A 13,606-nucleotide genomic window follows, 5' to 3' on the forward strand; every position below is an offset into this window, starting at 1 on the left:
ATAATGATAATTTACTGAGAATACAAATTTTCTATATTATCATATGCACGATCAGAAGTTTTTATGTGAATAAGATATGTAGAAAGATGACATGTTAGTATTAATTTTAAACTAATACAATAACATGTGTAATACACAATCTCTCTCTATGGCAGAGTTGTATTAATTAACTATACGCATATGAAAATTATTTATATATATTAAATTTAAAATAAATTTAGTATATAAAATATTACTTGACTAAGTGATGTAATTCTATAAACCAATGTTGTTATAATAAACATAACTATTACATAACATATAATTTTGCTATTAATTTCACTTATAAAAATTGTAACAACATAAATAAATGTTTTTCTTTGAATATATATATATATATAATATAAAATGGTTACCTTAAAACAGCATTAAAAAACTAATACGTGTAAAGATTAAAACTAATAACTTTTCAATATAAAAATTATAAGATAAGATATACATACTTATAGAAATTAAAGGAGTTATAATAGTTAAAAAAAATAAAAATCTCCTTAATCCAAGTGCTGTCTTCAATTAAAAGTGACGTGTGGAACATTTGATGACTACATGTTCCAAGGAAGAACTCAAACGCTGACATATTACTCAAACTTTTCAAATTCTCTGTTCTCAGTTCTCACATTCTTTTTTGGGTTCAAAGAATTCTACTCAAACAAAGTGAAGGTTGTGTTGTTTTGTGAGCCACGAAATCTTATTCAAATATCAGTAAAAGAAGCTTCCCTCTGATAAAGTGCAAGACATGATCTAAAGAAAAGAAAGAAGCAAAAAGTTTGTAAGTTCAAAGGTCCTTTTCAGTAGGGTTGTTTCTTATCCATTGGTAGATTGATGTAACTCTTCTTTCTGTGTTTTCAGGTACTTACTGATTTGCGTATATAGTATGGAGCTATCACAGAACGCTATTATCGAAGCAAAAGAAGAACTCATGGTTTCACCATTATCTGGTGGAAACCCAATTCGAAGAACTGCTTATTTTATCAAACCCTGCATGGAAGGTTCAGCAAATCCTCCTCATTACATGTTCTCTTCTGGAAGAACAGCAACAGTTGCTTCCAACCCCGGAAAGCTGCCACTAGAAGTGATATACAGGGGATGGCATAATCCAAATCAAGAATGGAATACATGGGTTCAACAGATGCAACAAAAGTATGAATATATGTGGATAAAGGCTGGGATAGACCAAGCTATCAAAGCTTCTACTTTTCTTATCTGTAGAAATGATGAGTTGATTCTTGAGCTTGCACAAAGGTGGTGTTCAAAGACTAACACGTTTGTGTTTTCATGGGGAGAAGCAACTATAACCCTGGAGGACCTGAATGTGTGTTGGGGTTACTCTGTCATGGGAGAGCCTTTCTCTAGACCTCTTGTGAGTGATGAGGAAAAGGAAGTAGAACATGAGTTGATTACTGTGTTTAGGATGTTTTTCAAATCGAAGGCCAAAAGGGCAGATCATTATCCATGGATGAAGTATTTCATGAGTAATGAAAACAATTTGGAACATGAGGCATTCTTGTGTTGCTGGTTGTCGAGGTTTGTGTTCCCTGGTAGATCATATAAATCCATTCTGAAAAGTGTTTTTCCTATTGCCATACAGTTAGCAAGAGGGACTAAACTAGCTCTTGCACCTGTTGTCTTAGCCAACATTTACAGGGATTTGAGGTTGCTGAATGACAAAATCAGAATTGTCAAAACAGTGGAGTTAGAAGTTACATTGTTGGCTCCTTTTCAGTTGGTCCAAGTTTGGGCATTGGAGAGATTTCCCTCGTTGCAGCCGTGTCCTCAAGTAGTTGAGCAAGGCCAACTCTTGATGGCTAAATGGCACACAGTGAAAATGGTTAAACATGACAACTTGAAATTGATTTTGGACTCTTCAAGAGCTGGAAATGACTTTATTTGGTGTCCATTTGTGAATTCTCCTCCTCTTCAGCTTTACAATGAAAATGACAAGTGGGTATGCAAAAATCCCAATTTTGATGATGAATTAGAATCCTTTGCTCGCTGCATGAGACTCTCAGAGTTGGAGGGCATGGAATGTGTAGAACATTACTGCCCTAATCGTGTTGCTATGCAGTTTGGGATGGATCAAGACATTCCTGGTATGCTAGTACCTCACAAAGAGAAACCTTGGACAAGTTATAGTGAGCTAGTAACAGATACATATTTGTACATTGCGTTATGTGCCCGCCATAAGCCAAGTGTTACTTCTAAGTACTATCATTGGTGGAAGCAATCAAATCAAAGTAAGGAAAGAAGCAAACATTATGATTGTGTTGAAAGAAGCTCAAAACATGCGTCACCAGTATCATTATATGTGAAGAAAGAGAGCAGCCTATCATGTGGCCCACCACTTGGTCTTACTTGCAAGATTAAGAGAAAACTAGAACATGATTTTGGTGAAATGGAAAAGCGTCCGGTCATTGAGTTGTCCAGTTCTTCAAGTGAAGATACATGTGTTGGTGATGAAGAAGTTGAAAATGTTTCTGGTCCTGTATCTATTGTTTTTCCATCCTTAAGAGCTGAAGAATCAAGAAGTGTCAAAGACAACAAAAATGGAGACAAAATCAAGAATTTATTTTGTGATAGAGATGGTGTCAGTGATGTGGAAAGGAAATATGCAACCTCTTGCATAGAAGAAATAGCTTCTGATCTTGAAAGCCGGATGGGGAGGCTTGAAAGAGTGGTTGCCAAGCTTAAAGCAGAAAAATTAGGTCATAAAGTTTAAAATGTTGGAGTCAAAGCTGAACCGTAGTGTCCTTTTTTGTAAATGAAGTCCAAGAATCCTGTTTTGCCATTATAGAGCAGAGTTCCTTAATCTGGCTAGTAGAACAGAATGTGTAGATTGCTAACTTGTATTGCTGCTTATTTTGATGCGATGGTCCCTCTTTTTGGTACAACCTGTGTAGTTTGCCTTTACTTGTTTTTTAGCAATGGTTACGTTAAAATGAGATATTTGAATTTTGTTTAATTCATTGATAATTCTCTTGACCGAAGTAACAATATTCTTTGAAACGTGAATATTGTCTTGTACTCAGAAGCAAATTCAAATTATGTGCAGACTTGTATGGAATGGTTAAAAGAATAGCTGAGAAAATTACCAAGTGTATTTGTTCTGCTTTTGTACCTCACGTCCATTGTTTAATTCAAATCTATTTCTGTCTCAAGTTGTTTTAAGTTTATATGCCTTAAGATTAAAAAGGATTAACTATGTTAGAATTTATACAGTTTGTGAATTTAAATAGGCAAGAGGCTACTTGGGAATTTCCTAATTCTATTTGCTCCTGCTTTCCAGAATTTGTCCGTGAGGACAAGGCTAATTTTATACAGGGTGACATTGATAGGAACCATCCCTTAAAATGGGATAAGCCATTTCAGAATTATCAACGAAATGAATATAGTTTTTTTTAGTCTAAAAGGCCAGAAGGATGCTGAATTATGTCTAATTGCATTGGCTCTGTAATGCTGTGAAATCTTTCTAGGAAGTGAACCAGTGCTAACTAAGATGCTATAGTAATAGTATCATGTTACACTTGTTTTTGCAAAAATTCATGTCATGTAATTCTGCAAGTATATATAAAAGGAAATACATGTTAACAAGTAGTAAGGTTTTGGTTTGATAAGCTAATAATTTTTTCAACAGTGACCAAGTTTTGTTATCTTTAATTTTTCAATCACTGTCTCCAGTTTTTTGATTCTCTGTTCAAGATCGATTACATTCATTCCAGATACACAATTATAGCTTTCACCTTGAGCCCCAGATAGGCTCACTCCCTCAGTAGACAGCCTTGCTTCTATGCTCCAATTTGCATCTTCAACCTCTTCCTTCAAAATCAATGGTTCAACACTATCTTTCCCAACCAGTTTTGCCTGTGGTGACATTCTTTTAGCATTTTTGTAATCTATAGTAGAGGCTGAAGAACTCTGGTTGGACAAATATTTACATCTTGCCGGAACTTCAGCATTGATATTTTCCTGATCTTTGAAACCATCTTGAGCATAATTTCCAGAAGGAACAGTTTTCAAGCGTTTAACAAGAAATTCAGAAGGCACATTAGCATCACTGTTACCTTTCCTAGCATTTAAAGCATCATCACTAGATTTTTCAGTATACACAGTGCCACCAAGTTTCGGAGGAAAACCGGGAGGAACATCAGCATCATTACCATTTGTACGATGAAGTGACCTTGGACTTCTCTTTCGCTGCACAATATTCTTGGCAAAATCATGTTGATCTATTACATTCATTCCAGATACACAATTATAGCTTTCACCTTGAGCCCCAGATAGGGTCACTCCCTCAATAGACAGCGTTGCTTCTTTGCTCCCATTTGCATCTTCAACCTCTTCCTTCAAAATCAATGGTTCAACAGTATCTTTCCCAACCAGTTTTTCCTGTGGTGACATTCTTTTAGCATTTTCGTAATCAACAGTACATGCTGAAGAAGTCTGGTTGAACAAATTTTTACATCTTGCTGGAACTTCAGCATCAATATCTTCATTATCTTTGAAACCATCTTGAGCATAAATTCCAGAAGGAACAGTTTTCAAGCGTTTAACAAGAAAATCAGAAGGCACATTAGCATCACTGTTACCTTTCCTAGCATTTGAAGCATAATCACTAGATTTTTCAGTATACACAGTGCCACCAGGTTTCGGAGGAAAACCGGGAGGAGCATCAGCATCATTACCGTTTGTACGATGAAGTGACCTTGGACTTCTCTTTCGCTGCACAATATTCTTAGCAAAATCATGTTGATCACACATCACTGGTAGTAAAAAATTAAAAATAGTGAGTGGGAGAGTCTCCATAAGGTCATTTAATTATTGTAAAATTTATATTAGGACTTCACAAAATAGTATAATTGATCTAGAACCATCATCCAACGTTTGAGATGTCATGATTTAAGTAGATGTCATGCCTTAAATAGAAGTCATGATTTAAGTTCAGGTCATTCAAAATACACAAAAGTAGAGGTAAAGTTTTTGGTGATATATCAAAATTTTCTGAGTGTTTCTTATGCATGGAAGCAAAATAAGGGATGTGCACCAATGAAGTGGGACAATGAACTTACACTTTTTTAAGGCAATGTAAGCAATCTTTGCAGCATCCTCTTCTGCCTCTTTCTTGAATCTACATCCCTTTCCATGAAATTCCTCACCCTCTACTTCCAAGGTAGAGAAGAAAGTTGGCCTGTAGGGAGAACCAGCCTGCATAGTTTTATATGTTGGTTTGTGAAAGCCTTCTCTCTCAGTTAATTTCATTAGTGAAGTCTTGAATGAATCAGAGTCACCCTGGATAAGAGGATACAACTCCATATTCAATTGTAGCAATTTTTAATGAAGACAGAACACACGAACATACATGTGAACACAAGAATAGATTTGACCTTTGAACGAAGTTGATCAATTTAAAATCTAAATGCCTTCCATACATAAAATTTTCTTCACACCGACTAATAAGTAAACATTCAGATATTATATATAATATAGAGATCGAACAACTATTTTTAAACAGAATTTTTTTATGTAAAGACATTCTAAAAAAGATAAGACAAAAGAAACTTACTAAGACATTCTATATTTTTAACCTGGAAAACATCAGTATAAAACATATTCACTTTTAATAAATTTTTTCCTCATGAAAGGATAACTGTAAAAGATTAGGAACTAAGATGGAAATTTAACTAATTTGTCATATTACTTTTTGTTTGTACGTTTTTCTTGGTCACAGCAAGTTTTAAAACTGTAGCTGCACGAAAAATACACAAAATAGAGTTCCCTCTTGGTAGTTGAACTATATAGGTCCTCATATTTTTTTTTTCTCCAACATTCTTCTTAGTTAGTAACAATGTTAGACATTAAAAGGACACTTGCCATCTGAAATATGTCAGGTGATAATAAAATTGAATCAGAAGCTCGCTCTGTCTCTTTTATAGTGTTGGTAAATGAAGGACTTTCAGTAGAATGCCCATCAACTAGCACTGTGGCCTTATAGTCATTTGCTGGAGGCAGATCCTCAGTTTTACATGCAAACACAGGTGGATGAAGATTGTTCACACTCGAGCATTGTTCTGCAGATGAATTTTGTGAATACAGTCCATATCTAGAGAATTGAGTTGAGTGATGTTGTTAGATGATGAAATGGAAACAGAAAATGGTAACAATCATAGCATAACTATCGTAGATATGCAAATACAGTAGTGAATAAAATGAAAGGAAGTCAACAAAAAACTTCTAAAGATTCCACCACAATACAATGAGCTTGAGTTTACTGTTAGAATAAGTTCATTAGTAGTTTTTTGTTATTAATATATGTAGAAACTATAGTAGTTATGACTCTGAAAGTCATTGAAAATGTTTGTTCATTGAGATAAAGATAACAATAACATTGAAATAAAGATAAAAATAACCTTCGAAATACCAGACATTAGGATTGCCATAAGTCATTTGCAGAAGATACACAGAGACAAGAATGCATTGAATACATTTGATCTTTGTCAAGTGAACTAGCAACAAGAATCGATATACAGCAGAGCTTCCAAACTAAGTTCAAAAAGTAAGGAGGAAAGGCATCATTCACCATCTATAATAACTGAAAATTGTGCTGGAGTTGAACTTTGCTGAGGTTTCACCGCTCTAATTTGCTCTTTTGTATCGTCTTTAGAAGTTTGTCTTGGAGATCCTAGGCGGTCATAATAGAGAACAAAATTAATTGGTGCACAATTGTATAAAGTTAGGTCAACAAATTCTACCCTATTGTATGAACTTAATGTAATATTACTAGTTTCTACCATCGTATTGTTTTCTGCATCATTTTGTTAATACAAGACATGATATTAAGAATGAGAACTAAAGAAAAGATTTTTGCAGCATTGATTTAGATAGTTTTAGAATATAAGATAGATGCCAAAATTTCATCCTTAAATTCAATTTGTTTGTTATGAAATCAATTAAGGTTAGAAAAAAAATTCATCGTTAGCGCTAACTTGAACTCAATTGCAACTTATAGTCTACTTCTGATCAAAGAACTCTATAGTTTCTCAAACCATTTCACATAGTGATTGTTTCTAATCCAAAATCTCAAATAACTCCTTAAAATTGTTGTAATAATAAGATATGATTGTATATGAACACAAACACAAACAATCTAAGGAATAAAGTAGACAACTCCCTTCACAAAACAGGAATTCACTACTTCAAGACTTTCATCTTTATCAAGAAAAAACAGTAAAGAAACCAACTTTCCAAGGAAACTGAGAAAGGAGAAGAGGTGGAGTACCAGAACAGAAGCTGAGGAGAGCAACCATGGCAGCTTTGTTTTCAGCTTCTTTAATGGAACTAGAGGCACTGGATGAAGTGAAGATGACACCATTGACATGAACATTAGCCTTAAAGCTAGGTATATGATCTGGACCACTTTTCATGCCAGAGTACCTTGGCAAACCCCATTTTCTCTTGTGGCACAGCTCTTGTAACTTTGTCTTGTACATTTTCACTTTCAAACACAACAAAAGAAAAAAATGCTCATCGAATAATACATACATGAGAGGAAGAACTAATGTTGATGATTAGATTAGTTTTAAGTAAAATCAAATCCAGTTTAAAACCAATGCATAGAGAACTTTTAAAATCAATTGAAAGAAATCATATTAGGAATAGTTTTTAAGAAAATTATTGTAAAAGGCAATAAAGTTTGCTAGGACATGTGAATTCTAAGGATCAATATATGTTAGCATGTGCATTTAACACTTTATTTTCACTTATCATATATCATTAATTTTAAGTGAAATTAATCTCAAACTTTAAAGGATGATTATATGATAAGATTGTTTTTTCTTATCTTAATACATAGTGTTCGATTAGATTCTCTGAGAAGAAATGCTTCCTCCATGAAGGAGAGTGATTGTTGTTGGTTTCAGTCTAAAGTTTATTTTATGATGCTTGCTTAGAAAATCATATAGAATGTGTGTCTTTTGACTTTGAATTCGAAGAAAATTTGAAAACATGTTTTTTAAAAGGGATTGTTACTGTTGTTTAATTAAAACATACACACTAAAAAAATCTATATTTACAAATTTTTCCTTTTAGCTTTGAAATACTAGACATTAGGATTGACATAAGTCATTTCTAAAATTAATCTTGTATGCGTTTTACACCTTATAGCTTTCTAAATTTACAAAGCCAGAATGAATGCAACCAGGTTTTTGGAGGGTTTGATGAGAATATATTGTTCATTAGAATGGAACTAGAAGGAAAATAAAAGTAAAGTATTGTTTTTCTTTACTAGATGTTTAGAATCCACATACAGCAAAGCTTGCAAACTAAGTTCAAAAGTAAGAAGGAAAGTCATCATTCACCATTTCTAATAACTGAAGATTGTGCTGGAATTGAACTGTCCTTAGGTTTCACTGCCCTAATTTGCTCTTGTGTACCGCTATCAGAAATTTGTGTTGAAGATCCTAGAGCGTCATAAAGCACAAAATTAATTGGTGCACAATTGAACAAAATTAGGTCAACAACTTCTACCCTGTGATATGAAGCCATAATATTGAGAATTAAGAATGAAAACTAAACAAAGGGTTTTCATTAGTATTGATTTAAATAATTTTAGAATTGCTGAATTTGATCATTAAATTCTACTTGTCTATTATGAAATCAATTAAGGTTATAAAAAAATGTCATTGTCAGTGCTAATTTAGACTAAAGTGCAACTCATAGTCTACTTTCGACCAAACAGTTTTGTAGTTTCTCAAACCATTTCACAGAAAAAAGTGATGGTTTCCAACCCAAAATCTCAAACAACTCCTGAAAACTGTTACAATAAGCTATGATTGTATATGAACACAAACACAGAACAATCTAAGGAATAAATCAGACAACTCTCTTCACATAACAGGAAATACCTACATGAAGACCATCATCCTCATGAAGAAAAAACAGTAAAGAAACCAACTTTCCAAGGAAACAAGTAAAACCAACAAAGGAAAAGGGGTGGGGTACCAGAAGAGAGGCTGAGGAAAGCAACCATGGCAGCTTGGTTTTTAGCTTCTTTAAGGGAACTAGAGGCACTAGAAGAAGTGAAGATGACACCATGGACATGAACAGAAGCCTTAAAGCTTGGTATATGATCTGGACCATCTTTCATGGCAGAGTAACTTGGCAAACCCCATTTTCTCTTATGGCACAGCTCTTGTAACTTTGTCTTGTACATTTTCACTTTCACACACAACAAAACAAAAATGCTCACCAAATAATATATACATGAGAGGAAGAACTAATAATTTAGATGATTGGATTAGTTTTTAGTAAAATCAAATCCAGTTTAAAACCTGTGCATAAAGGACCTTTAAAATCAATTAAAAGAAATCATATCAGGAATAGATTTTACGAAAATTATTGTAAAAGCCAATAAAATTTGCTAGGGCATGTGAAATCTAAGCCTCAATATATGTTAACATGTGCATTAACACTTTGATTCACTTATCATATATGATCAACTTTAAGTAAAATTAATCTCAAACTTTAAAGCATTATTATATGATAACATTGTTTTTTCTTATCTTAATATATTGTGTTTGATTACATTCTCTGAAAAGAAATGCTTCCTGCATGAAGGAGAGTGATTATTTGTTGGTTTCCTAAAGTTTATGTTCTACTCCTTGCTTAGACAATCATGTGGAATGTATGCTTTCCTTTGAATCCGAAGAAAATTTGAAAACATGTTTTTAAAAGGGATTGTTATTGTTGTTTAATTAAAACATATACACTTAAAAAAGCTTATATTTAAAATTTTGGCCTTTTAGTTTTGCTAAAAAGAGTTAGACAGTTTATTTTACTTGTCTGGTGTGAAATACATACTTGTACTTAATTGCACATATATGAAATAACTGTGAATCTTATGAAATCCTTTGTAATAAAATTATTAAAAACTAAAACAATAACATTTTAATGAAAAATAATCAACTAAACAAACATTTAACCAACCAAATCAATGTTTAAAACCTCAAATAATATATTCAAGAACAATCAACAATAATCATAAATCAAGTTGAACAAGTGTGTGAAGTTTATGCATGCTTATCTTAAGTAACGGATCTTCAAACAAAATTTAGAGGGTGTCAAAATAAAGAGTGAAGTATGTTTTTAAACTTTAAACTTTGACGTCAAATTGAAATTTGTCACTGTCTGAAACTTCAATACATTTTTTATCCGCAAACATTTTACAAATGAACGAATATAATCCTTTTATCCTAATTGCATTTATTTATTTTTATTTGTCAAACGCGTTTTTCCAACAAGTATTAAAACAAAAGCGTGTTAAACAAAGTAAATTGAAATGATAACACAAAACACATTTGATACTTTAAAAACATTTAACATAATTCGATTAAAATAATTATATTAATTCATTTTATAAAATTTAAAGAAAAAAAAATATTAAAGTTTGGGACATTATCGAATACTAATTTTATATTAAAACTCTGATAAAAAAACTAAATCCAAGATAAATGTATAAAATTTTTGAAAATATAAAATACATTATATATATATATATATATAATAAAATAATAATAATATGTATTTATATATATATATATAATAGTAATTATTATTAATAATATATGTATATAATTAATAATATATATATATATATATATATAATAATTAAAATATTATTAAAATTTAATATTTTTAACTTATCTAAAAATTATTTAGTTTTATTTTTATTGTAAGGGTAATTAGGTAATTTTCAAATTCTATCTATTATAATTTGTTTGTTAACTTATTGTATCACTCAAATACTCAATAATTTTCATCAAATTTATCTCTAAATTCGCTTCTTTTATCTTTTAAATTCATTAAAAGAACACATGTATTTATCTATTCAAATCTATCAAATACATTTTCACTTTCTCTCTGAAATCCATCTCTTCGAATAATTCCTAATACTCCAACTACTCAAGGTTCCTTATACAAGTTTCGTTAGAAAGATTGGTAAACCTAGAAAATTACATTTGACCTACTTAGTGAATTATACCTCCATATTTTCTATTATTATAAGGGACACGTGTCAGACAGCAGAATCTTTATAAGACAAATGTTATGAATAAAAAATGGGAGAGGAAGTATTTTTTTCTTTTTCTTTTCATTTTATCTCTTTTAGCTCTTTCCCTTCCCCTTTCTTCTTTCTTTTACGTAACTACATCAAATTTCATATACAGTTATATTGTACTGTACCTGATATTCAAATGGCAGTAATAGCTTTAGTGTTAACTTGTCCTGGTTGAATAGGAAAATTTGTGAGTCTGGCCTGGTATGCTTAATCATTGAGCTTTTTCAAGTCTAGTGAGGGACTACTTTGTGAGGTCTTGTAAAAACAATGAAAAAATGGGAAGATGCAAATATCAGATCATACGGTAGATAAAAATCATTAGGAAATGTATTGTCCTGTAATTTTTTGTGGTTTTGGAAAAGCTGTAGAATATTAATAGACCAATTAATCCTGTAGGGGTAAGAAGATGAACTCAAGTAATGTGTTTGTAACTAGCATTTGTTTTTAGGATAAAAGACTTATTTTGGTCTAATTAAAGACACATGAAGGGAAAAGGCTTGATGTATTAATGTTATGCTCAATAGGTGAAAGACAAATATTCTCTTTTTCTTCATTCAGATATCATTTCTATATATGAATTGTTATAATCCAATTACTTATTTTCCTTATATGTTTGTTATAATCACCAATGCAAAAGTAGATATTTACATCACTAATTTATGTTTGATAGTCTAGGAAGCTCCGACACAGTGTTGGAGCCGCCCTTTCCCGTTTCGGAAGTGCACCGAACACGGACACTTGCCGAAAGCACATATAATGTTGTGTTGGACACAACATTCTCTCTCAACGTGCGGAAAAGATCGTTTGCGTTGCTAGGAAAAGGTGGGACGCAAACACTTGTCGTTGTAGAGTTGCCGTCGCAGACAAAATAGAAATTCTAGAGAAGATAGGAAAGGGAAAGTCAGGTGAAAGAGAGAAAGAATCTGAAAACAAAACCTAATCATATTCTTATTAATTTAATAATTTAGTTATTTTATTTAATAAATTTGTTTTAATTTCACGAATCCCAAAATAATTCTTTTCCGCTATCACATTCTCACTTTATCTATATTTTCTTCCTATTTAATATAATATATTTTATTTGAATAAATTTTAATTTGTTTTATTAGTATATAATATATTATATTATAATTAATTTTAATCTATGACATCTTTTATTTTTTATATTTAAATAATTTAATTTCAATTGGAGGAGATGACTTTTCATTAGAAAACAGTGAAATTTTTCATATTGCTATCCTATCTCTTGATGAACGAGAATTAGAAGAAGTATTTTTCAATAAAGATGAACAAATATGAGAGCTAAACATTATGATTTACAAATATTTTTCTTGTTTTTCCTTTGCTGGACTTTGTTTCTTTTATAATTGTTTATCTTGATTTATATTAGATCATGAAGTATAATTGATAGATTTTTTTTATACAAATATTAATCTTCAATTTTTTAGACTATGAACTATAATATATATATATATATATATATATATATATATATATATATATATATATATATATATATATTCGTATCCTACTTTTTTTCAATTTAGACGTTTTTCCCATGTCCATATCATGTCCGTATCTGTGTCTAGGCTGTATAGATAGTGAGAAAGCTTACGTAAAAATGTGATGACATTTTTGTAAATAAATTGAAGTGATTTATACCGGATCTTTATTTGTAATGTAAAACAGATCATTTACGTGGACGTAATTGTTTTTCTATATATTAAAATAATATTCATCTTCTTTTCTTACTGTGCAAAAATAGTGAAAACGCTCTTGCAAGTCACGATTTGATTTTTAGTGATGAATTAATGGTGGTTTAGAGATTCATTCACGTGCCTTCATTGGTTTTGCTTCATCTTTAAGGTTTGTTTGCGAATTTTTCTTTTTTTCACTAATGACCATGATTATTTATTAGGGAATTCAGCCATGGATATGCGTGAATTGCTCCTTTGTTTTGTTTGCAATGTTTGTTGGTAAAAATACGTTGGTTTTGTTTGTAGTGTTTGTTTGTAAAAAATATGTTAGTAAAAAAGCTTGTGTTTTTTCACTTTCATGACATTTAAAATCGAAATTGAATCTAAAATCTCACCTTGATTCATTTCTATCACAAAAATAAAAATAAAATAAAACTACATTCAAATATCTTTGAATCTGTTTAGCTTAATCTTCCTCCAAAATAGTCTAACCTCTCTCCTAAGTTTGCATTCTCTATTGATCCATTCTTTTTTAAATTTATCAAAATCCCTCATTTGATATGCAACACACTAAACTGAAACAAACTTTAAAATACTCATTTCAATGTAGTATTTTTATTGATCATAAACTTTTTTACCTTAGACCTGGTATAGTCCGACGTAATATTGCGCTTTTAGATTATATCTGTAGAAGTGTCTGACATAAATTTATATCGTGTGTTTTTCATACTACTTAAATTTATGTGTCTTGTTATAACGTCAAACA

The 13,606-nt window shown here is 31.3% G+C and overlaps 2 protein-coding genes across 2 annotated transcripts; one reads left to right on the forward strand and one right to left on the reverse strand.

Annotated features, from left to right (window-relative positions):
* Positions 1-514: 514 nt before the first annotated feature.
* On the forward strand, positions 515-3,055 carry LOC114187688. Its single transcript, XM_028076000.1, has 2 exons — positions 515-808; positions 889-3,055. The coding sequence occupies exon 2, from the start codon at positions 914-916 to the stop codon at positions 2,753-2,755; it is 1,842 nt and encodes a 613-aa protein (XP_027931801.1). The 5' UTR covers positions 515-808; positions 889-913; the 3' UTR covers positions 2,756-3,055.
* A 514-nt stretch (positions 3,056-3,569) lies between these two features.
* LOC114187348 (double-stranded RNA-binding protein 1-like) lies at positions 3,570-9,266 on the reverse strand. The gene is made up of 7 exons (XM_028075581.1): positions 9,031-9,266; positions 8,388-8,489; positions 7,310-7,525; positions 6,611-6,712; positions 5,905-6,101; positions 5,103-5,322; positions 3,570-4,796 (listed from the first exon to the last, which is right to left on the reverse strand). The coding sequence occupies exons 1-7, from the start codon at positions 9,239-9,241 to the stop codon at positions 3,664-3,666; spliced, it is 2,181 nt and encodes a 726-aa protein (XP_027931382.1). The 5' UTR covers positions 9,242-9,266; the 3' UTR covers positions 3,570-3,663.
* Between the last annotated feature and the right edge of the window lie 4,340 nt (positions 9,267-13,606).

This window comes from Vigna unguiculata, chromosome 6, assembly GCF_004118075.2.
Source record: "Vigna unguiculata cultivar IT97K-499-35 chromosome 6, ASM411807v1, whole genome shotgun sequence".
Taxonomy (NCBI): domain Eukaryota; kingdom Viridiplantae; phylum Streptophyta; class Magnoliopsida; order Fabales; family Fabaceae; genus Vigna; species Vigna unguiculata.